This window comes from Xenopus laevis, chromosome 1S (assembly GCF_017654675.1).
Source record: "Xenopus laevis strain J_2021 chromosome 1S, Xenopus_laevis_v10.1, whole genome shotgun sequence".
Classification (NCBI taxonomy): Eukaryota; Metazoa; Chordata; class Amphibia; order Anura; family Pipidae; genus Xenopus; species Xenopus laevis.
The window spans coordinates 49,469,460-49,495,842 of record NC_054372.1 but is presented as its reverse complement, the minus strand read 5'-3'; the positions used below and the strand labels follow the sequence as shown (position 1 = coordinate 49,495,842).

Sequence of the window (26,383 nt, the reverse complement as noted above, 5' to 3'; positions counted from 1 at the left end):
CAATCGCATCAGTCACACACATGTGCATTTATGAAAATACAACAAATAGACATCAAACATAAGCAGTCATAGAGCCAGGGCCACCATAAGAACTCATTGGTCCCTGACTGGACTCTCCCATGCCCAATGAATGAAGGTCTTGCTGAGATCTCCTCTCTTAGCCCATCAGCTACAACTCTGCTACTGGTTCTGGCTTTGAATGCTGGGAATTGTAGTTTAGCAGTGGCTAGAGAGATACAGTTATAGAATCTCTGAGGCAAACAGTAGTATTCTGTTGGGAATATGTTTTTTCACTTTACTCTTTTGCAGCTCTTTATGTTTGAATTGGAATAGTTTTCTTGTTTTAAATGTTCTACCTCCCTAGCAACCAGGCAGAGGCTTAAATAGACATAGAAAGGCATAGTATCCATTGAAGCTTGCAGCCTATTGCCACAGCCTTTTGTCACTTGTCTATAGAGACTGAGACTAGAGCTGCAGCCAACAAATATGCTTTAGTAGGGTGCAGCAGACCCAGCAAGGGCCTAAACATTCCCCCTATGCCATGCACCCTAACCCCTCCCCCCAGCTCCATCACCGGATTTCCAATGGAAATCCGTGGCAGAGGCCGGGGAATCTTTTTTTTTTAATTTAAAAAATACATTTATATATAATATAAATATGCCCCGGTCCTCTCCAAGAGATAAGACGGCTCCTACATCAGAAGCAGTTTCTGGAAAGCACAGATATTTTGTATGTACAATACTGTAGCAGGTGCTGAGGAAAGAATCCACCTTCTAATTCAGGGATCCCCAACCTTTAGAACCCGTGAGCAACATTCAGAAGTAAAAGGAGTTGGGGAGCAACACTAGCATCCTGGGGTGCCAAATAAGGGCTGTGATTGGCCATTTGGTGGCCCCTATGTGGATTGTCAATCTACATTGAGGCTTGGTTTGGCAGTGCACCTGGTTTTTATCCAACCAAAACTTGCCCCCAAGCCTGGAATTCAAAAATAAGCAACTGCTTTGAGGCCACTGGGAGCAACATCCAAGGGGTTGGAGAGCAACATGTTGCTCGCGAGCTACTGGTTGGGGATCACTAATTAAATCTGACAAGGACAGTGTTTGCATGCAGTGCTTCCTTTAATGAGGACTGAGAGAAAAACAAATTGTTTGTTGCATAATATTTCCACACACACACACACACACTCTCACATACACATTCCCTCTCTCTCACACACGCACTCCCTCCCTCTCTCTCACACACACACTCCCTCTCTCTCACACACACACTCCCTCTCTCACACACACACACTCCCTCTCTCACACACACACACACTCTCACATACACATTCCCTCTCTCTCACACACACACTCCCTTTCTCTCACACACACACACATTTCCTCTCCCACACACACACTCACCCTCTCTCACACACACACACCCTCTCTCACACACACACACACACACACACACACACACACACACTCCCTCTCTCACACACACACTCACACACACTTCATAATAGAGGATATTCTCTTGCCATATGTAAAAAAATGGACCAGAAAAATAGTGTAAAGTCAGTGAAATGTATTATGCATTAAATATTGGTGGGACCACAAAAAGTTGTAAAAGATATGGAAATACTTAAAATGAGGGTATGTAAAATGGAGGCTTCACTGTATGTATCTAGTTGTAACTAGAACTCTACAAACCTCTGGCTAGTAATTTTGTTAAGAAAGTAGAAAATACCAAATGTTATCCTGGCAAATAAGGAGTTTGTGTCACTAATAGAATGGCAATGCTATACATGTGCAACAGTTACTACTCTCTATATTTATATAAAAGCTGTTGTTATGTTTGTGTGGAAACAATAATGTGGGTACAAGTAATTTGTGTAATATGTTTTCTTCCTTGCCCTCCCCCTGGAAAATTTTCTGTGGACACCCATGCTTGTGTCCCTTGTCATTTCCTAGAATAATGGGCTGCTGAAATGAAATGAAGTATATCACTGCTTCCCTGTCAGAATAACACCTGCGCACACACCCAAAGGGGCTGTTCATCTTTATATTAAAGGGTTATTAAAGGGACTAAAACCTGCGTTGCTCCAACTTAACACTCCTCAATACTTCTCAGTTGGTGTAAAAAAGTGACAACCATGCTTAGACTGCCAATCTGTGGATTCTGGCAAATGGCAGAGGGGCTGCTGTAAGATGCCATAGACAGTCCCTATTTATTGGGCCTGTGGAGGGCTGTATGGGTCTCTGTGTAATGCGAAACATCAAGGCCTAGTATGAATTTCAGACCTGGTGACAGCGCGCAGGAATGGAGTGTTAAGTTGGAGCACCAAAGAAGATCTTTTTTTGTGGAGACATAAGTACTGTATACTCCATATATAAAACTGCTGTTAAGTGGCTGGCTGGTTATGAACTAATATATACTCCATCTCTGCTCAAGGTTGCATGGCAATCTAAGGGAGCACAGAATAGAGCAGGGGATGCCCTCACTAAACAATTGATGTTAATAATACTCCAAAAAGCTCCAGATCTGCAAAAGGACTGTGGTTTCATTGCACTAGAAAAGAAGCACAAAACACAATGTTAAGCATTTCATTGCCCAGAGCGAAGCTGGCTGGGAACCCTAGGCAACCTGGCCGGCCTCCCTTTAAAATGACATGTCAATTCTGGCCTTCACATAGAATAAAATTACACACACCTTGATAAATAGAATCCTCTCTCTCTCTCTCTCTCTCTCTCTCTCTCTTTCTCTCTCTTTCTCTCTCGGAGTTGGAGCAGGGGCTCCTTTATTACCTCTGGTGGCCCAACTTGTAGCTTCAGTGACAAAACCAGACTTTCTCTTGGTCCTCCATCTTTTCCTTGTAAAATGTTATTGACGTTTTTTCAGCAAAGCAAAGCAATTTACATCATAACTGTTTATATGAAAGTTGACTGAAGAACATGCAGGGCTCTGTCATTAAGGAAATAAAAGGACTTGAGGATGAGCTAAGTAGCCATAGTAGGTGTTAAATATATTAGATTAATAGATAAATAGAAAAAATAAACTAAATTAATAAACATATAGATCTTGTTAATAAACATATAGATCTTGTCCAGTGGATGAATTAAAGGGAAAGAAAAGAAAATGAACGTTGTTTTCATAAAAATAATATTGTTTTAGAATGGTTATGAGACGTCCATTAATCGAAGATCCTGCTTCATTCCCAGATTATACCATGGGGCTACCAGCAAGCTTCCGGCACTTCTTTTACCTTCCAACCAGTCGAATTGCTACCAGGCCTATAACAGGGCAGGAAGATTTCAAAAGCAGAGAAAACTAAGGCTCAGTAGCTGGTTGGCCTGAAAGGAATGCAGTCAGAACAAAATCAAGTATTCTCTGATCTCCCATGGGTATAACATCATGCAACTATTAATGATAAAGTGGCAACCACAACCTTTCACCATCGATTAAAAAGCAGTGCACTAAGAGATGCCAAATGTCTGTTGAGGATTGAACACACTGTATATTCAGGCTGGCATGAATTCAGCATTCCACCAGTTCCAAAATCACAAGTCAAACTTACTCCCCTGCTTTAGATCATGCATGTAAGGAGTGCAGTGGCAAATTCAGGTTCCTTGGTGATGACAAGTTGTGTCAGCGTTACTTTACTTTCACTGTGTGGAGCTTTTTATTTTATTCTTTGGTGTTGGTAGATTGCGGGTTTTCTGTTAGCCAATATAGAGCAATCTGTATGTGTTTATACACACCCTTCCTCCCAGATGCCCTTGTCTATTGTTTTATACATAATTTAAATGCCTCTTACAGATTAGCTGACTGGGTTGGGAAGCGCATGGATATTGTAAAATGAGATACTGTATGTAGAGCACAGGTGAATCTCACTGCTCACAGCTACAGATCAGACCTTGGCAAGGTAGTGAGTGTTTGAGCAAGGCTGGTTGAGGCGTGGCTTATATGCTGACCTTCTTCATTCTCTATTTGTCACACACACACACCGGATCTCTAAAACATGGCTGAGGATATAGTGCTCCTTGCTGCTGTTTCCATTCTTTCTGCTTGTCAGCTGGGTAAGAGAAACATAATTTTATTTAAACTGAGCCTTCAGATTGTGTGCCACTCCAATACAGAACCATAATGGTGAGATGAGTGCTAATGGACTATAGTCAGTGTCTAGTGCTGTAACATGAACTCCTAATCAGCTGCTCTGAACACCCTTTCCTTATTTTAGTTGCATAAATATACTAAATTATTAGAAGATGTTTCAGGTATATGCATTGAAAATGGCATATGGCTTTGTAAAATGCCCTTGTTAAACTGCTGAGGAAAACTGTACCTACTTTAAGGAGAACTAAACCCTAAATATGAATATGGTTAAAAATGCCATATTTTATATTTAGAACTTATTGCACAATCCTAAAGTTTCAGCTTCTCAATATCAGCAATGATCCAGGACTTCAAACTTGTCACAGGGGCTCAGTGGGCTCTGAGCAGCTGCTGAGAAGCTAAGCTTAGGGGTTGTCAAATGATCAAGCAGAAAACAAGGTTGGCCTATAATATAAGCTGATGCTACAAGGCTAATTATGAAATTTTAATGCTAGTTGCATTGGTTTCTGTGCTCCCATGTAGTAATTAACTGCATTAATGACTAATCAGCCTTATATTGTGATATTTATATTCTAAGTGTACTGTATATTGTGAGTTGGTCCCACAATTTTCTTCATAGTATTTCAGGGATATAATACCCCCAAATACATGACAAATGCAGTTTCAGTGTCATGTTAAATCTTCCAAACTAGTACAAAAAGTTAAAATCTTTAATGACTGTATATTGGAAAGTTGGAATTGCAGTTTTTTTCATTATGCAAAAAAGGCCCCTTTAATAAATTTGCAACCTTTCACTGTAGCCTTTCATTTCCCATGTTGCACTGTGTGGTCTTTACTTACAAGAAGGCACAATATGCAGCTATAAGAGTCAGTTAGCTCTTAATGCACAGGTTTAGTCCCATGTCAACCAACTACAAATGACTACAAATCCCACAATTCAGTTTTTTTTACCCATATGAGTGCAACATGGGCAGCTAGTGCTGTTGCATTAAAACCTCTATAATTGTTAATGACTTGGGTAAAAAAGGTACACAATTATTTGCAAAAAAAACTTCTATACACAAGCGACCATACAGTACAATAAACCTCATTTGTGCTGTTGTGAAAAAAGAATTTGGCAGAAGAAGAAAATAATACAGGAGAGAAGAACATAGGAGAGCAAAAAAAGAACAGATTAAAAGAGAAGGGGCTATAGAAGACAAAGTGGATGAGCAAAGCAAGGAAATAGTGAAGAGAAGTGGTTTCCTAGTCCCAAACAAAACCAATATTATTATCATGACATATTCTCTTGGAATATGGGATGAGTTAGAGTTACATAAGGAAATCCACACAGGCAGAACATACACACTCCATGCAGATTGTGCCCTGGCTGTAGTCAAACCTAAGACACCAGAGCCATAAGGCAGCAATGATCACCACTGTTCGCCGTGTTATAGTATAAAAGCTAGGCTGCATCTCCAGTTTACTAGTATGCCCTCTGGTATGACAAAAAAGACAATCTGTAAGGATGGAAAATATCTGGCAAAAAATATCTTCCAAAATCATGGTGCTATTACTGGCTATATGCATGTCATATAAGAGCAATATATCCTTTTTCCTAACAGCCTTCTATGCAGCGCTTGTGGGCAAGTCAAGGATGAAGCATAAAGTAATTCCCCCTGCGGTGACTGGCGCACCTGAATTTGAGAGAACCTTGCGTGCCCAGTAAGTTCAGACTTGATTTTCATTGGGTGGCTGAGAGGTTATTATCACTTACCAGCAGTGGTGTAACTAGATGTTACTGGGCTCCACAGCAAATTATTTTTAGGGCCCCCACCATATCCAGAGATTGTTCTGTTTTACCAATATATGTTGAAAGTGCTCATTATTGGTGCCCCATGGGGCCCCCCTTGCAGCCACAGGGGCTGCTTCCTTTGTAGTTATACCCCTGCTTACCAGATAGCCTTTTGCAAGGTAGTTTATTTTTCTTATGCTTCTATGTTGCATTTTTTTCTGTTTTCTCCATTTCTCCATACTTTTATCGGATACAATTACCACCATCAGAAATCTTCTAGCCCCATATATCAAAATGCTTATATCCCCACACCAACTGCCACACTGTGCCTTTCTATTGCCTTGCTTGCCTGGGTTGACCAAAAGGCTTCCATAACGCAAAAAAAATAAAAATGCTGCGACCCTAAATATCACTGGGCCCCTACAACAGTGTTCCTTGCATACACATGTCCCTAGGCTAGATCAAATGCAATAAGCTCTTTAGTCTCATTGCCACTTATGCTACTCTAGTAGTCAACTGTGTCATCGAATGCTGGATACAATGCCCAAGCTGGTCATGATGGTGCCATGTTGAAGGCTTATCTTTATATTTGGGCAGGGGTGTCTTTGAAACATACCAATAGCCCTGCAGCTAAATAAAATATCAAGCACACTACCTGCTTCCATCAGAACCATAATCTCTGGTGGAACATTCTGCCATAAAAATAGTGTAGCCTTGTAAATCATCATTCGGTGCCCTCCTCCATAAAAACTTTAATTACTTTTTGAAAGTACTGTGTAGTACTGTTTCTTTCAACAGCATTTTAAAAGCTAAAATTATATTCCTCAAAAACAACTGTTGCCCCATTAATATTGAGAACAAAGGACAAGGTTAGGCACACCAAAATCTTTATTCCTCCATGTTTAAAAGACACGCTGTATGGTATTGCTTGACCCGTCTCGGCCCCTGTGTGTGCACTGTGACTGTAAAAAATCTGTTAATTAGGTACTGTATCTCTCTTCCAGACAAAACTATGTGGAGTTCATGCCAATATTCTTGGTACTGCTGTGGACTGCCGGCTTTTACTTTCATCAAGGTAACAGTAGAATACAGGAATATGTGTACTTGGGTATAGGTGATGCCCTTATATTGCCATGGAGATGAAAAGGACAATTTGTGCATAATGCATGGTACTTCTTTGTACCTTTTTTCCAACAGCGTGGGCCATTTATTTAAAGGGGTTGTTTACCTTCCAAACACTTTTTTTCAGTTCAGTTGCTATTATTTTTTACTGTTTTTCCAAAAATTAAGTTTAATGTTCTTGTTACTGGTGTTTCAGTCTGGCAGCTCAGTGATCCAGGTGCAGATTCTGTATTGATACAATTTGGTACATTAGTTGATACATTTCTCAGAAGTATATTTGGAATATTAGTTACTATTGTATCAATTTTAATTGCTGCCTTTAAAGAAACACAGGGATTTATCAATTTAGAACAGTTACAGAGTCAGCGCCCCTTCCTCTGACTCTGCTTAAAGAATTACCAAAACTGCTGACCTGGTTCGGCGGGGCCAATAAGGGATAAAGAGTCAACATGTTTTTTTTTCCCCAATGTCCCGCCAGCCCAGTCCAACCCTGTGGTTATTAACATAGTAAATATTATATTTGAAAGTAAAATTTAATCCTGTTCTTTTATCCTTTTAGTATTTAATGAATAAGATGCTTTAACAAATTCTCCTGATTTTACATTTTCCTAGATTTTACATAATTATTTCCTGGTCCCCTGAAAAATGTAAAATGGGGTTTCTACTGTACAAGATACAGATCAATATGAAGCATTGTATAAAATTGTGGAATGCATTTCCTGTAAATCTCTTGTACTGTAGGGACAAGATGATATCACAGACATATACTCAGCAAACCTTACTCTTATGTCCCTTACACATATGGGACGCAATTCTATAATTATCACACTAAAATAAGCAAGACTAATGGGTGCCAAAGCATTCAATCACAATCCACAGTACTGATGTAAGGAGGTGCTAGATTTATTTTTGGGAATATAGACCCCCTGCAGCTCATCACTGTTTATAGGACTGAGTAAGTGATATTATTCACATCAGCCATAAACTTTCTATAAAATACTGAGTGGAGAAAATGAAAAGCTACTGCAGAAATATTTGTTATGTACAGGAAAATCTCATATCCTTGCATTGTTTTTTTTTTTTTTTCAGAAACAGCAGCAGTTTTTGGACTGCTATACATAATAGCACGGCACATCTACTTCAGAGGTTATACTGGTTCTGTACAAGGCAGGTAAGTATAAAGTGCTGAATTACAATTGAGTGGCTGCTTGTGCCTCAAAGCTGTCCAGCTCCAAGCAATGGCTGGAGTTGTCTGTTCATTAAAGGGATTCTGTCATGATTTTTATGGTGTAGCTTTTATTTCTAAATTACACTGTTTACACTGCAAATAATCCACTCTACAATATTAAAATGCATTCCTGAACCAACAACTGTATTTTTTTTCCAGTTGTAATATTGTTGTGTAGGCAGTCATCTCAGGTCATTTTGCCTGGTCATGTGCTTTCAGAAAGAGCCAGCACTTTAGGATGGAACTGCTTTATGGCTAGCTGTTGTTTCCTCTACTCAATATTACTGAATGTGTTGCAGTGGGACCTCGATTTTACTACTGAGTGTTGTTCTTAGATCTACCAGGCAGCTGTTATCTTGTGTTAGGGAGCTGCTATCTGGTTACCTTCCCATTGTTCTGCTGATGGGATGCTGGGAGGGGGAAAGCGAGGGGGGTGATATCACTCCAACTTGCAGTGACTGAAGTTTATCAGAGCTCAAGTCACATGACTGGGGGCAGCTGGAAAACTGACAATATGTCTAGCCCCATGTCAGATTTCAAAATTAAATATAAAAAAAATCTGTTTGCTCTTTTGAGAAATGGATTTCAGTGCAGAATTCTGCTGGAGCAGCACTATTAACTGACGCATTTAAAAAAAAAAATTCCCATGACAGTATCCCTTTAAGTGCGGCCAGAAGTTATCATTCTGCTGCACCATCAGGTACACATAAACTATTTGGCACACATGAAGGATTTAGGCTAGTGTCACGCACCATGTGACCCCAGTCTTAGGTCAATGGCTGACCAGGCTTTTCCTCTGTCTTTGTTAAAATCCACTCTGTATGCACTGATAGGCCGATGTCATGCATTGAGTTAGACTAGTGTGTGTACACTGTCAGTTAGCAATAAAGACCTTCTCACTTAAATACTAGTTTTTACTGTGATTTATTTCTGCCAGTATGTGTCAGTGTTTGTGTTGTGTTCATACATGTATTATTATTATTATTATTATTATTATTAATAACATGTATTTTTAATTTTTTATCGAAACGTGCATTCTGTGAAGAGGTTTTCAAAAATTGTAATAAATCACTTTTTAAAATATTTTATCAATAGCTATCGACATCATTAGAGATTGATGGCTGTAGACATTAAATTCACTTTTCTCCGTTTCTTTAGGGTTCCTGGATTTTTGATGTGTTTGGCAATACTGTTTTTGCTGCTTCTTGTGGCAGTTGTTGGCATTGCAGGCAGTTTTTTGAAGCAATATCTGGACCTGAACATTTTTAAGAAAATGCACAAGATGATATAATAATTGGGAAGGTATTGTAAATGTTGGAAAGCATTTGCACTGTGAATATCATATCAGTGTATGCATATAAATTCATTTCATAATAACATATCCAATTATTGGCGATCTGAGTTAAACAAGATTTTACAACTGATGTACAATGTTAAAACACAATCATTTATTTTTATTTAAAAACACCTTAAAAGTCTGAAGAAAGAATTTTTTTCTATGATTGTGGTTAAACGTATGAAAATCGTATGATAACAAATGAAAACAGCATTGTTTGAAGATGGGCCCTGTGGATGTGAGGACCGCCTCTGAATGGTTTTATTGCATTCTTTATCCAGATGAATGATATATGTTAGTGTGAATTAATGTATCTGAGGGGGACCCTAGGTACACATGATCACGGTGTCCCAGCACATAAGAACAACTCTACAGTAGCCGTTTAAGAATGTCATTCTTTCTGAGCCAAAAGTGCCCAGTGCTTTACAAAGTGTAACCACTAACAGGGGTAAGTTAATATTGTATGATTATAATTTATACAGGGAGTCGTGTGTATACATGTGATTGTGTATATATAGTATATAAACGAATATGGTTAAAAATTTCATTTTTATATACTGAACTTATTGCACCAGCCTAAAGTATCAGTTTGTCAATAGCAGCAATGATCCAGGACTTCAAACTTGTCACAGGGGGGTCACCATCTTGGAAAGTGTCTGCGACACTCACATGCTCAGTGGGCTCTGAGCAGCTGTTGAGAAGCTAAGCTTAGGGGTCGTTGCAAATTATCAAGCAGAAAATGAGGTTGGCCTGTAATATAAGCTGATGCTACAAGGCTGATTATTAAATTCTGATGCTAATTGCACTGGTTTCTGAGCTGCCATCTAGTAATTATTTGTATTAATTATGAATCAGCTTTATAGTGTGACATTTACTGTATATTCTGTGTACTGTATATTGTGAGTGGGTCCCTAATTCAGTAAGTGACAGCAGCACAGAGCATGTGAAGTGAATCAGCAGAAAAGAAGATGGGGAGCTACTAGGGCATCTTTGGGGCACAGATCTTCCCTGCTAAAGGGTTGTGGGGGCCTCGGGCTGGTACAGAAGCCCAAAACATAATGTTCAACATTTCTAGTCTACTTCTTTAGTTAAGCATTAGTTCTCCTTTAAAATGGTAGCCTAAGGAAGTGACCTCTGTAAATAACTGATACTTTGAAAGGTTTGCCCGATATATACTGGTACAACACTACCTATTTTTTGATAGAATATGCACACACTGATACACTCAGTTCCTGTGATACAGCAACAACAGACAGGGGTGGATTAATGCACACAATACCCTAGTCTCGGATTGTTACTGAAATGTCCGGACTTTCTCTTTGATCTCCTGCACTGAACAGAAAAGATACAAAGTTTCTAACTTAATTGGCTTTTGGCAGAGAGCCCAGAATAGATACTTAAAATGCTTTTGTAACAGCTTTAGATAAGGAGGTCTCTTGGGGAAATTGATTTGCAGTTTAAGGGCAGAGACACAGGGTAAGATTCGGGGAGATTAGTAGCCCGGCAATAAATCTCCTCGTCTTCGGGACGACTAATCTCACCGAACTACCTTCCCAGCCTTCCCGCCGGCTAGAATGAAAATCACCGGCGAGATGGCAATTGGAGCGCTTTGTTTACCGAAGTTGCCTAAAGTTTCCTCGGAAAATGAGGACGTTTCTTTGGAAAATGAAGCGCTCCGAGTGCCATCCCGCCAGTGGTTTACATTCTAGCCGGCGGGAGGCAGTTCGGAGAGATTAGTTGCTCCGAAGAAGAGGAGATTTGTTGCCGGGCGACTAATCTCCCCGAATCTCGAACATTTGTATTAAAGCTTTATAAACCATATCCTGAGTCAGCCACTCACTAGACTGAGCTGAGCCAACAGTGCAGCTATAAAGTGAGCCTGGGAACTCTGACTCCTCTATTGTATAAACTGAAGAAAATAACTGATTTAATACATTTGCCTTATCTGTATCTGTTACAACCATACTGGTACCATTATTTAAAGGAGTAACACTCTCAAACCACACCTTATTACTATTAATATATTTAAAACCTTTTTGGGGTTAGTCTTAGCCTCTGCCACAATGAGTTTCTCATTTCCTATCTTTGCTTCCCAGATTGCGGTTTTACAACATTTATTATAGTGTTTATATGCATTAAATGCAGCTTCTGTCCCTTTCACCTAAATGAAGAGGTACACTATATGATCAAAAGTGTCCAGAAACTGATATCTCATTCCTAAACCAAGAGTGTTAATCTGAAGCTGATGCTCTCTTTGCTGCTTTAACAGCCCCTTCTCTTTTGTGAGGTTGGGCACTCATGCAGAGGAATTACATATGGCATGGAGATGGCTTTCCAGTTCATCTGACAGGTGTTTACTTGGGTTGAGGACATAGCTCAATGCAGGCAGCCAAGTTTGTGCATGGGGACATTGTTGATCTGCAACAGCCTTCCCCAAACTGTTGCCACAAAGTTTGAAGCACACAATTGTCAAGAATGTAATTGTACATTGTAGCCATGAGGGAAACTATTCCCTCTTTTTTACATGAGCATATCGAGTTGCTCTTACATAAAAAAACAATACTGTCTAAACATCTAAATATACATTTTTGCACCACCCACTATGGAAAGCATAGGGACTTCAAGTTCAGGAATCCATTACTTCACAATGCGAAAAGGTAGGGGTTGTATGACACTGACAGCATAAGAGAGGGACAGGGGAAAGTCCTTGCAACTATAGATAAACTATCATGGGTCCCTTTCACTATGTGGAATCAGGTATGTTTATGTAAACTATACATATTTTGTCAGTTCAGATTCTGCTTATTTAACTAATTTACATACATGTATGTATATTTGAAATCATAAAGTGATCTGTGCAGTTTTACATAAACCCAGCTGAATGAAGAAAGCTAGGGGGTTCCCTATAAGATTTGCTTTCACTGGAAGGAGGGGCCAAATCCATGGAAAACAACCCCAAACCGTTGTTCATCTTCCACCAAACTATGCATTCTGCATTCAGACAGGTAATGTTCCTTTGGCATCTGCAAAACCCAGACTGCCAGTTGGTGAGATGCCATTTATTACTCCAGAAGACATGTTTGCTGCTCCAGAATGCAACAGAGGTGACATTTACACGACTTTAGCTGTCACGACATTGCGTGATATTGAGTTTCTGGGATGAAATGCTCTACTAAATTATACATTCAACATTTGTCTGGCAGTACCTTTGATAAGAAATTAACAGCAAGACACAGAGGTGTAATTCTAATATACTGTACATATGCTAAATCATATTTTAACATAAATCATATTCTCTCTACCTGGCAGTTTTCTATCAGTAACACTGGACATAGGTACAGTCTAACTAAGCTGAACTGAACAGGGGAGGCAAACAGACACAAATGTAACTCACTTGTGAGGAGCTTTTATTGTGATTTTAAGACAGTGCTCTCCCCTCAGCACAACACTGAGCAGGATTAGATTCTTTCCTCAATACCATTGTTCTTTCCCAGTATAGCACTACTCCCAGTTTAGCACTACTCCCAGTACAGCACTACCCCCAGCAGAGCACTTTCATATTACATTCTCTCTCAGATGGGCTCATACTGTTGTGTTTTTACATACACTTACAGTACTTAAAGGGATATTTGTGGGAGGGGCTTCCAAATTTAATGGGGAAGTAAACCCAACTGGTACTCACCACATGGAACACAATGGAAAACTTAAACAGCAGATTTTATTAACAACACACATAACAGGCTCTTCATTGAGGCACATGTTCATACTCCAGCATTTGTTTCTTCAGACACGTTAATTACACATTTTCCTTCAAATCAGTTTCTCTTGAAATAGGCACACCTTCCTTAGGTCTTGGATCCCACCTAAACGCCTAGTGGTCTGGTATATACTCCACCCGTATCCCCCCACTCTCCAATAGTGACCCGATACCTTCAGCGTGATACCCCTCCACTCTTCCAGGTTAGGCCCAGGGGTGCTTCGCCAATGAGGCGAGTTGAGTCTGTCGCCTCAGGCGGCAGCACCCCACTAGGTACCAGGGGCAGCAAAAATGCTGCTCCTGGTACTTTAAGAACGTATTTCCGGGGAGCAACTGCTGCTGCCTCTGGCGGCGGAGGGGCCAGGATTGCCCCTGGTTAGGCCCCTTTTTTATCCAAGTCCTGACCTGAAGCCTTTGTGCCCTTCCTACCTAGTCCTAAACTGTCACTTGTTTCCTCACTTACGGAGTGCCCATAGGAAACTAACTCCACTTTCCTCCTTGATGGGGCCACAACTGCCCTTGCTAAATATAGAAAAGATTGGTACGTAGTGCCAATAGGTGTACCATTATTAATCAAGAGACAAAATATCCAAGGCAATTAGTGAAAAACAGAAAATACAGTTCACCCCAGTTCCACGGGTGCAAAAGTCCAAAACAGCAAAAAGTTGTGAGCTTTCTCCAAAAAGTAAAGACCAAGGTTATAAGTAAAAATTTAAATCATTTATTAGGACATACAGATAACCGCCTAATGCTTTTCGTGCCTACTGGAGCACTTACTCATAGGCTTCTGAGTAATGAGCCTATGAGTAAGTGACCCAGTAGGCACAAAATGCGTTAGGCAGTTATCTGTATGTCCTAATAAATGATTTAAATTTTTACTTATAACCGTGGTCTTTTTGGAGAAAACTCACAACTTTTTGCTGTTTTGCCCTTGCTAAATATCCTTACCATCTCGTGCACCTAGTGCGCGCTCAACTTAAGATCTTTCCTTCTCTAACTTCTGCCGTTGGGGTCTCCACCCTAGCCAGGTTATGCTCCTCGACCACGCCCTCCAATCAAGACAGCTTACCTTGGGCATTGCCTCTCCTTTATAGCCCTCCTGCGTCTTACAGAGCCTCTGGTGGCCGGGGAAGAAATTACACTTAAACAAAACTAAAACTCTACTGCCATCTAGTGGTGATTTACACCCAACAATTTTAAACACATACATTTTACATACACGCACATTTTTGTCACTCAAAAAGATAACTCATCACTTTACACCCCCTTACATATTGTCCTGATTTTATTTCTAATTTACACTGTTTACACTGCAAATAATTCACTCTACCATATAACATTTTATTCAGGACCAACAAGTGTATTTTTTTTAGTTGTAATATTGGTGTGTAGGCAGACATCTCAGGTCATTTTGCCTGATCCTGTGCTTTCATAAAGAGCCAGCACTTAAGGATGGAACTGCTTTCAGGTAGGCTGTTGTTTCTCCTTCTCAATGTAACTGAAGAAGTCGCAGTGGGACCTGGGTTTTCACTATTGAGCGCTGTTCTTATATCTACCAGGGACTTTTATCTGGTTACCTTCCCATTGTTCTGTTGATGGGCTGCTGAGTGGAAAAGGGAGGGGGTGATATCACTCCAACTTGCAGTGCAGCAGTAAAGAGTGACTGAAGTTTATCAGAGCTAAAGTCACATTTCAAAATTGAATATAAATAAAAATCTGTTTGCTCTTTTGAAAAACTGCTTTCATTGCAGAATTCTGCAGGACCAGCACTATTAACTGATTTAAAAAATGTTTTTTCATGACAGAATCCCTTTAATAATATGGGTGCACAGTAACTAAATGTAGAGTTGGGAACAAATCCAACAACATTACAACTGGTACCAAAATATCTTACTGATAGTATACAATCAATAGTTACAGACACAGCAGTATTTACAGCTAGTGGCAGCACTTACACCGACAGGGTAAAGACCCACACAGTGATGCTTTGAATGAATACAATATATTTACAGTGACACTATACACATGAAACCAGGAGCAGATAGGGGTCCAGTGTGATCAGGGGCCCATCTAGATTATTTAAAAATCTTCTGAAACATGGGACTGGGAGAAGATAGAAGGTAGGCAAGTTACATGCATGCAAATCCAGGCATGAGCGCACCTGAGCTCTCTATGCCAGGTCGGAGTCAGGAAATCAACCCAGTGTAGATCTGTTTGGATCTACACAAATAAAGAACACAGGAGTGGGAGTAGCCTAGTAAGGGGGCCTTGTGTAAAGGGCCTTGTGTAAAGTGAAGCTTAGGGCTTCACATATAACTAATCTGCCATTGTATGAGTCCCTTTGCCAGCGGCTTACACCTGGGTTAGGTACGCTACACCATGGAGTAGGATCTGCTCTACTTGGTGCAGCCTGTGAATTATGGCTACTTGTCATACTAGGGGGATAAAGGAGTACTAAAGCTTTACTAAAGAAGTAGGCTAGAAATGTTGTACATTATGCTTTAGGCTTATGTACCAGCCCAAGGCAACCACAGCCCTTAAGCAGTAAAGATCTTTGTCTCCAAATATGCCCCAGTAGCTCCCCATCTTCTTTTCTGCTGATTCACTGCACATGCTCTGTGCTGCTGTCACTTACTGAGCTTAGGGATCTACTCACAATATACAGTACATATAGAATATAAATGTCACAATATATGGCTGATTAGTAATTAATACAGATAATTACTACATGGCAACACAGAAACCAGTGCAACTAGCTTCAGAATTTAATAATCAGTCCTGTAGCATCAGCTTATATTACAGGCCAACCTCATTTTCTGCTTGATAATTTGCTACAGCCCCTAAGCTTAGTTTCTCAACAGCTGCTCAGAGACCACTGAGCATGTGAGTGTCACAGACTTTCCAAGATGGTAACACCCTGTGACAAGTGTGAAGTCCTGGATCATTGCTGCTATTGAGAAGCTCGAACTTTAGGTTAGTGCAATAAGATCAGTATATAAAATATGTAATTTTTAACCATATTTATTTTTATTTTTTATTTTTCCTATAACTTCAGGAAATCTACATTATGTATTATACTGTACATGCATTCTACAAGCTTGGCCTTCCTTCCTTCTATTGATTTTAAGTAAGGCAGTGCAGTCCAACTGGTTCTTTATAGTAGGTAATTTATTCACTACCCAAAGATGTCGGTGGAGGTCTAGTTAAATAGGCCTGAACAAAAATATTAGATTAAAAATAGAAATTATGGAAGCACTGTTTTACCATCTGTTGATCTATTTTCCCCCCTAAAATCTTATTTGTGTTGCAGCATACTTTGCCAAACTGGTGGGAAAATATCGAATGAAACATAAGGTTATTCCTCCGGCAGTTACTGGGCCTCCAGAGATGGAGAGAGCATTCAGAGCACAGTAAGTTCTGGTTACATGACCCTGCTAACTGTAACAGGTTATATTGTATCTGCTTCACGGTATTAAACATGTACAGTACAATGCGTATGATGCTATCAATACTGTCAACTTTTTTATTTTTACAAATACAGTTTATAATTGCCTTTATTGATATATTTAAACACAACTCAGAGCCTGAAACAAACAGTAATATAACTACGTGGTGTCGGGCCCGGGTGCAGCCGTGCAGCTGGGCCCCCCACCCCCTCTGGAAGTGATCTTCTTGGTGGATAAGTGGCCCTCGGACTGCCGGTGGGCCCCGAGGGGGTGCGGACCCTGGTGCAATTGCACCCTCTGCTCCCCCGATAGTTCCGCCACTCAAAACGAATATAACACATTTTATATAGATGCTATATGGTATGTAGTCAAAACAAACTGAAAATAAAATATTGGCTAAATCACAAAGCTCAGAATAGAGTGTAAAATTAAGACATATTAAAATCCACCTGTATAATTGATGCTGTGACTTTGCTCTGCTGAATTAACACTACCTAACTCTTTCTCTTCCAGGCAGAACTGTGTTGAGTTTTCTGGAATATTTTTGTCTTTGGTTTAGGGCTGCTGGATGTTTTTTTAATCAAGATATTTTGTATTTGTTCTTCTGAAATATTCCAAATGCCTTTAATGTGAACGTATGTAAAGAAAAGAGACTAGTAGAATAGAGGTTGAGCAAGGAGAGGAAGAATAATGGTACTGAGAGAGGGCCCCTGGTCTAAGGTTTTTTGGTGGGCCCCTGGTGTCCCAGTCTGACACCATCTGAAGTCAACCAATATCTTGCCTCTCGCTATGGCAAGAGAACTGGTCATAAGACCATGAATGAGGTGTTATGTCAGACCAGTAGTTTAACTGCAGAAGAAGTAGACGGGACCCAGGTCTAGTTTCCCTGTGAATTTGCAGATGAACCATCAGGTCCCACAGGTTCCCCGCAGTGCACACCAGTTCACAGATCACCTGCAAATTGTTTTCAATGTCATGGGTTGGGCCTGGTTAGAACTGGACTGAGATTCAAAATAGGCCCTGGTTTTTCGATATAGAGATGTCAAATAGTCCCACTCCCACACAGGCCCAATTAATAGTTGCTATAGTATTTTAGCATTTGCCAGAATCTACCAGATGCCAATCAGGACTTGGTTATAGTTCCTTTTCAGAGAAAGCAGTATGACAATATCCCATGAGGCTCAGCCTCTGTTTCTTTTCGCCTGCATTTTTTCTGCAGGTGGACAATGTGAACTGATCAGTGAAATAACACAAAACTATGCATTTTCTTGTCAATATCTGCTCCATGTGTCAGCACCAGCATTTGGTAGCCTATGACTAAGTGTCTTTGACACGAAACGCGACACGAGCAGTTTATACCAATAAAGATTTCTATTTTTTACTCTACATTTGTCTGATCCATGCGTGACCTTTTCGAGTGCCCTGCTCCAAAATTTTGCTTCTTTGTATACAGTTTGTCCACTCCCTTGAGCTGATGGCCTGGGGCAGGAGCACCTGGGCCACCTACTCCATTTGGTGAGTTATTCTACTGGCAAAGTCTATGCTTAAATACATATGCTTGTTTAGCACCAGGCCAATGCCATGCAGAGACATTGTGGAGCACAACGGCACCTCTTAGCTTCCCTCCACCTACAGATAGGGTTTACCTATCCATAAAATACCAGCCAAGAGTGGGGCCAGTAATACAAGTTTACTGGCAGTGTATGTGCCAGTAAATCTGTAATAACTCACCTCCACCCCAACCCCCCACTGATCTGCCTCCTGTCTGCCTCACATTCCCCCTCCCGGCTCCACCCACTCTCCCTCTCACCCCTGAACCACTGTTTTCTGCAGTGTAGCCTTCGTAAGACATGGCCCCAGCCCCAATTACATCAAAATCCCACCCCTTGATGTCACAGAATGCCACCTGCCTGGCCAGTAAAACATGTTAAAAATGGTGGCAACCCTACCTGCAGAGAAGATGCAATCAGGGCTTCGCTTTATGTGCCAGTACACCTAGGGGGTTATTTCTGGTTAGATTTTAAAGGCAAAAAACCACAATTTTTTCTTAGAAAAAAACCCTCAAATTTATCGAGATTTATAAAACCTTGAAGTACTACAACTCAGATCTGCTGAGTTCATTTAGAAGTCAACTGCAGATGTCCCGTTGTGCTGGGTTTCATTCAATAATCCGAAGATTTTGTGGTTTTGGGCTTCAAATCGGAAAAAGTCAACGTTTTCTGCGACAAATAAAAAAACCCACATTATTTGAATTTTCACGAAAATGCATTGATAAATAGGGGGGAAAGTCCGTGCAGATTTGGTAGAAGTGGTTTTCAGAAAATAGTGAGAATTTTGATAAATGATCCGCTTAGACTCTGTGGGTACAATATTCGCAGCCAATATGTTATACTATTTAAAAGCTTATCCAGAAAACATCCTTTGTAAAAAAAAATATGCATTAAATTGTGTTATAAGTTTTTCACTTCTTGAAATTGAAATTGTGTCTGTATATAGAGCCCTGGTATGTTTGTTTGCCTATAGCTTTATATTCCAGGATTAGCACAGTGTTTGGATTTGTAAACATATATGGGCGCTATATATACTTTCATGGATATGTGGAATCAGCTAAAGGAAGGTAAAATCACATATGTCTTATTATTCTACATAAAGTGCATGCACAGCTCCTGCTGTAGATAAATAGAACATGTGCTTGTGCAGCTCTGTGTCTGTGTAGAAGTGTAAATGTATTTATATAAGTACAAGGTTCTCTCGACGTTGAACACCACATTTGTTTCCCCAGCTCCATCTCTATCACCATACTGAGCAGTGCATGGATTGACTTCCAAATTTCTATGTCTATCTCTTTGATAACAGTATATTTGTCTCCATGCAGAGCGGTGCATGTTTATATCTTCACATTCATATGTCAGTCTCCATGTTAACAGAACACTTGCTGGCACAGCTCCATCTTTATTGCCATGTGCTGTCACAGGTTTTGTCTGTATCCACAGGATATTTGTTTTTCTGCATCTTGCTGCGTGCATTTAATTTAAATGTTATTGGTTGTTTTTGTATGTAATCTTGTTTGTTCAATGTACTTAACCACTTATTGTACAGTACTGCAGAATATGTTGGTGCTCTATAAATATGTGTTAATAATAAAAATAGACACAATTCCTGTTTCATCCCTGTGAAAAACTCTACCTAAATCTGTCTTTGTCTGCCAGATACATACCTAGTACGTGGGAGCTTTCACTATTCACTCTATTCACTATTCACTCTACAAAGTAGAGTGTGTGAACAAATGAAATTATCTATTATTTATTAATATTCTGCATCCGCAGTGCTGTACAATAGGTAGGTGAATACATTAAAGATATTACATACAAAAATACAACAATAACCTATACAAGAGGGGCCTGCTCAAAAGATCTTACAGTCTAAAATGAAAATGGTTGAGACACAAAGGGGCACATTTACTAATGGTCGAATATCGAGGGTTAATTAACCCTCGATATTCGACCCTCGAAGTTAAATCCTTCGACTTTGAATATCGAAGTCGAAGGATTTAGCGCTATTTGGTCGATCGAACGATTCGAAGGATTTTAATCCATCGATCGAACGATTTTCCTTTGATCAAAAAAAGCTAGGAAAGCCTATGGGGACCTTCCCCAGTAGAAAATGTTCAGTAGAAAATGTTATGTTATTACATACCTCCCAACTGTTTTTAGAGGGACAGTCCCTCTTTTGACAGCTCAACCCGCAGTCCCTCGTTTATACTGGAAAGTCCAGTTTTTCTCTGCACTGAACAGCCAGAAAAAGAAACAAAGTTTCTAACTTAATTGGCTTTTGGCAGAGAGCCCAGAACAGCCACAGCTGCATATAAGATACTTTTGTAACAATTTCGAGATAAGCAAATAAGTAATTGTAACAATATAAGATAACAGGCCCCTTGGGAAATGTTAGACTCACAGCTTAAAGGGCAATTCACCTTCAAAAACTGTAATAAATGAAAAAAACACAGAAATATGATCAAACTTTCATAACCTGCCAAATTTTGTAAAATGAACATGTTAATTAGGGGGTGTGACCACAAAAATGTGAGTGGTAAAAAACATTTTTCAATGCGCTACGTGCGCCAACTTTTTTTGTCCCTCTTTTAGTTTCCAAAATGTTGGGAGGTATGGTATTCGTTCTCTCTCTCTAATGATCATGGGGATCCATATCTGGGTATTAATGTAAAGGTTAGTCTTCACAATAATAAAGTTAATAAAGTAAGGGCCTGTAAAGTCTGTTCTGCTCTGAGCTTTGCTGAAGTAAACAACAAAAACCATAGAACCATAGGCAAGTCAATTTATTGTCTGCAGCCCAAAGGTGACAGGAGGAGGCCGGGCACAATAGCTCTCCCGAATGAGGATTTAATAGGCAGAAGAGGTACGTGTCCTGCACCCCCCCCCCCCCCGCTACTGTTGTTTCCAAGCCATGTGCCTCTTCTGCCTAAGCCTAGTTCCAGTCCTGGGCAAAAAGTATGTTCAACACAAACACTATTCGTTGAACTAATGCTGAAAAGGAGGCTTCACGTGCTTTCAAGTTCTTATAACATCCCCAGTAGCTCCTTGTACCATTGTCCATACTGGTTTATTTGGCTCCAGATGTTACCGCAAGTCACACCATGTCCACTGTAGTGAAGTATATAGACAAACAGTGAATTTGATTCGAATTTAAAAAACATGTTGCAGTAAAAAACTTGCAGGAAGGCTGCAAACAACTCTAAATTGATCCCTGGATCTCTCCCATTGACTTATACAGCAATTTGGCAGGTTTAAGGTGGCGAATAGTCAAATTCGAGTTCTTAAAGGGCCAGAGTATGATAAAATTCGAAAATCAAATTCTAATTTGAATAACTCCCTAGTCGAATTTGACAGTTTTGACCATAGAAAAATCTGCCCCTTACTGTAGCCAAAGATGCACCGATAATATCGTAAGAAACAAAGTTATGTAAGATACTCAGTGCCTGTATGCCTTCGGCACAAGACTTGGATATTGGACGGTTTGTAGATCAGGCTGGCCAGAAAATTTTGATCAGGTGCCTTTCAAGGTACCCAAATATCAGCCAAAGTTATTGCTGAATTAGTTAGTTATAAATCTATTGTTTCCACCTGCATATCTGACGATTCAGCTTTAACACATTTGAGTTGAAAATAATTTTTCCTACAAAGAAGGATTGTAATTGTTGTATCTAGGAACACCTTCAGACACAATTAACTTTTTTAAACAAATGATACGGTAACACAGCATAAAGAACAGTTTACTATGGCTGAACAGTTTAAATCCATAAGCAGCCTTGTTAAAAATAAGGCATTTACCATATATTTAAAAAACAAAACCCTTTTCTCTCTTCAGTTAATCTGCTGTTTATAGTAGGGTCTTCATATTGTTTGCATTCTAGTAATGGAGCTTCAATATACCCAGCCATATTTTCACACTACTAAATGTCCAATAACACGTGGCCACTGAATCTTGCTGCCAGAATCTGAGCAGTGTAGAGAACTGTGGTATATGCTTCATAGTGTAAAGCAGAATGTCCATCCCTAGTTTGTTTTTTTAAGATTTATGGGCCCCAAGCAGTAGTTATAAAGGGTCATTTATGATGGCAGTTGTTGTTCACACAAACTTTCCAGCAGTCAGTTGTGAAAAAGAAAAAATGTATTAAAGGTACTTGAGAAAAATGCACTCATTGCATTTCCATAGAGTTGCTCAGTCCAAGTGCAGTTGCTCCTACTGATGCCGGGGAACCCTCTGAACCAAGCAGTAGCTCCAGGGCACCTACAATAGACTGCATCAGTTGCTGCAGATTAGGGCAGACACTTCACTTCACTCAAACACCAAATCCCAGAAATTATGCCAACCAGACTTTGCTCACTGTACTTGAGGTCGTAATTATGCATTTAAAGATCTGCTGTTTGGGGAGCCTACCTTGAGGATAACAACAACGATAAAGACTGTCAGGGTGAGGACCATGTCAAGCAGCTTATGTTATCCTTGCCCTGCCAGGATTTATAACCCACATGATACATATTTGGCTATTTTTAAGATAATATACTGGTTGGACAGGCCCATTATGCACAGGCCAATAAGCTGCTGATTGGGTATAGCCACCTTTAGGTATTTCATTCCTGCTTTCTTCAACAAAAGGTAAAAGTAGGGAAACCAGGAACAATCTACATTTTATGAAAAGATATACACTGTAAGCTAAATACAGGAAATTGGCTTACAGGCTTGGTTTAGATCCTTATAATATATAAGCGATCATTTCCAAAAAAGGGGACAGGGTGTAAAGTGAAAAACAGGAGCAAAGCCTGTTTGCCCAAATATGTACCTTGTCTTTTTAAAGTTGAGCTGACAGTAAAACATCTGCTATCAGGAGTACCCTATGTTTGCAGTGAAAGTAGCATTCATTTGGGTGTCCATATTGGTTTTTGTGTGCCATTTATGATGTAGACTAGAAGCACTTTGTGATTAATCCGTGCAACAGGCAATAAGTATAAGACTCCCTTGCACTACTGAGCACTGCTAATGACTTGCCTTGCACCTTGCCCTTTGTAAAAGATGCCCATAAGCTGAACGCAGAAGAAGCGGGGGTTCATTCAGTGACTCTACACACACAGTGATTGTTCAAAACCATTTTAATTGCCTTTTTGTACTGAAAGTGGTATGTCAATATCACTTTTTCTACACGCCATGAATCTACAGTTTCAAAAAGAACCCGATAAAAAAATACCTTGAAAAAAATGATCCCATATGGTGCAGATTTCTGTAAATTATACAATACCATTTTTTTTTTAAATTACAAGCAATCTGAAGTGCAATACCACTGCATCGATGGAAAATAAAAGAAAGAAATAAAAATAATCTATTTAAGCAAACAATGTATATATATATATATATATATATATATATATATATATATATATATATATATATATATATATACTCATATATATTTTTTAGATATATATATATATTTGTACAGACAGGCGACCCAGTGATATATGTATTAAAAAGATATTTACAGACAACCATTTGCAAACATTTACACCAGCACCATAGTTAATAATCTGTCGGTTTTACTTGGTCCCAAAACAGTTAATTTAGAGAAAACACTGGAAGGGCAGTGAAGAGACTGAGTAGGATGGATGATGTTCAGCCTAGTTCTTATTCAATGGTGGAACATATATCTCATGTATTGTTAAGGAGGCTAGTTGCTATGAAAATATAATCTTATAGATTTCCCTGTTGTTGGACTAAAACTACATTTGACAGTAGTCTGTTGATGAATAAGTGATATGGCTGCCACAGATCATTTCCCACTGGCTTGAGAGTTAATTATATCTGGAAGTAGTAATTATTCTTCAAAGAAGTACAGCTATGGGATTCGTTATCCAGAAATATGTTATCCAGAAAGCTCTGAATCATGGAAAGGCTGTCTCCCAAAGACTCCATTAATTTCTCTGTAATAATAAAACAGTACCTTGTACTTGATCCCAACTAAGATATAATTAATCCATACTGGAAGCAAAACCAGCCTATTGGATTTATTAAATGTTTACATGATTTTCTAGTAGACTTAAGGTACGAAGATCCGAATTACGGAAAGAGCTGTTATCTGGAAAACCCCAGGTCCCCAGCATTCTGGATAACAGGTCCCAAACCTGTATATCACTTGGTATAGGAGGATTAATGGCAATTACTATTCATGCCAAAGTGAAGGTACAAGTTTCAGTCTCCAAAATCAAGTTGTGTGCTTTTCATTGACACCACCCTATCCCATTCTGTCTATTATTTATTAAAAGCCATTAGTAACAGGTGTTTCAGGGGATGATCATTTTTCTATACGTGCCCTACTGGTGCAGATGTTATTTAATACACCCTTTTAATTAGCCTTTATTTAGCACAATGATGGTGATTTTCACCAGGGTCATGTTGCCTCAATGCAGGTTCCTTTTTTCAACACAATCATTAGATCATCATGAATTGCCCAAACAAGGGGCCTGGTTACCTTGAGGACAATGTAAGGGGCAGCTGAAAAACAATTAAAGGAGAAGGAAAGGTTAAAACTATCAGAAAGGTCCACCTAAATATACCAGTAAACCCTCAACGTAGTGCTGTTCTGAGTTAAAAGAAACACTGCATTTCTTTCCTATTGTTTACACATGAGCTTCTGTATAAGACTTCCTGCCTTCAGCTAAAACCTCCTTGCCCTGGGCGTGAGCATGCTCAGTTTGCTCCTCTTCCCCCCCCTCCCTTCTCTGATGTAATCTGAGCCCAGAGCTATTAGTGAGCAGGGAGAGACTCAGGCAGGAAGTGATGTCACACCAAGCTAATACTGCAGCTGCTATCCTAAACAAACAGAGAGCTTCTAGAGCTTTTTACTCAGGTATGGTAAAACATTCTACAGAATAAATATAGCATTCTAGCTTGCACTATTGCAGCTAATCTATTGGCAATAAAATGCCTCTGTAGCTTTCCTTCTCCTTTAAAGCATAATATGATTTTTTTTTACTGTGCCAGATAACCTAGACCTATAGCAGGATGACTGAAATGACTTTATATACCCAGAACATTATGGATTTCAGGGGTTACCAAGTCAGAAAAAAGCTAGGGGCTAGTAATCACTGTGTCTAATCCTCCCCTTTTGATGGTAAAAGAGAAGAACATTTACTGGGACCATGAGTCTGGCCAATTATCAGGGTTGCCCCAAAACATACTGGTTACGATAGGGAAGAGGATGGAGCAGCCAGCAGGAGCTGGTAGACAGAATTGGGATGAGCAGGATGGGGGTAAAATAAATAGGGATTAATGAGTTACCAGCAGATACATTGGTGGTAAATATGTAATACCAGCACCAGACTTGGCTGAAACGACTAGGCCAGGGAAATACCAGGCAAGTAGCAACCCTGTCCACTAACATGTAAATACTATAGCTAGATTCTGTTGCATCAATTTGAATCTTGGGTCCTATGATTCACACAAATTTCAATGTATTTGAAATATGAATTTTGACAGATTCCTTGCATTTTACAAACCAGCACAATCTTGTGTTTCACCCACACAGGACCAGACATTGTAGAACATTTTCATTGAAGGAGAAGGGAATGCAACCCAATGATATGTTCTATTGCTTAGCTAGACACGGGCAGTTAATGGGCATTTCTATGAGACGTAGCAGTGAAGAACTTCCCATACTGAAGGTCTAGAATATGAGATTTAGGGGAAATAATGATCCAGTATTTCCATTCCATCCTAAGTAGTATACAAAAACTTGGCAACCAGCAGATTATACATATTGCTTTGTATATTTCTTTTACAATAATTACAGGCTTGCATTCCCTCAAGCATCGACTTATATATAAAAAAATAGGAAAAAGAGACCCTTAAAAAAGGGCAAATAGATGCGGGCACAAAATACTTGTAAGCATACATGTAACAATCCCTTGCGGAACACTGTCAGGTTACACGAGAAGATGAAAAGGATCAGATGCTTTTTGTCGGCGACCATACAGGATTAAATAACAGTTTGGGAGATGAGCATCACATTGATAACATTACATAGCAGAGTGTAAACATGCCAGCCCACAACACA

General features: G+C 39.6%; 1 protein-coding gene across 1 annotated transcript; it reads left to right on the top strand.

The window, feature by feature from the left end:
• The first annotated feature begins 3,969 nt into the window (after positions 1-3,969).
• Positions 3,970-9,667, top strand: mgst2.S (microsomal glutathione S-transferase 2 S homeolog). Its single transcript, XM_018242734.2, has 5 exons — positions 3,970-4,058; positions 5,700-5,799; positions 6,874-6,944; positions 8,081-8,162; positions 9,378-9,667. Exons 1-5 carry the CDS (start codon positions 4,001-4,003, stop codon positions 9,508-9,510), a joined length of 444 nt encoding a protein of 147 aa, XP_018098223.1. The 5' UTR covers positions 3,970-4,000; the 3' UTR covers positions 9,511-9,667.
• The last annotated feature ends 16,716 nt before the right edge of the window (positions 9,668-26,383 follow it).

Excerpts from the sequence above, each read along its gene's own strand:
- mgst2.S (XM_018242734.2), top strand. The coding sequence starts at position 4,001 with ATGGCTGAGGATATAGTGCTCCTTGCTGCTGTTTCCATTCTTTCTGCT. Across the intron at positions 5,800-6,873 it reads GAGAGAACCTTGCGTGCCCA|ACAAAACTATGTGGAGTTCA; the intron begins GTAAGTTCAGAC and ends TCTCTCTTCCAG. Across the intron at positions 8,163-9,377 it reads ACTGGTTCTGTACAAGGCAG|GGTTCCTGGATTTTTGATGT; the intron begins GTAAGTATAAAG and ends CCGTTTCTTTAG.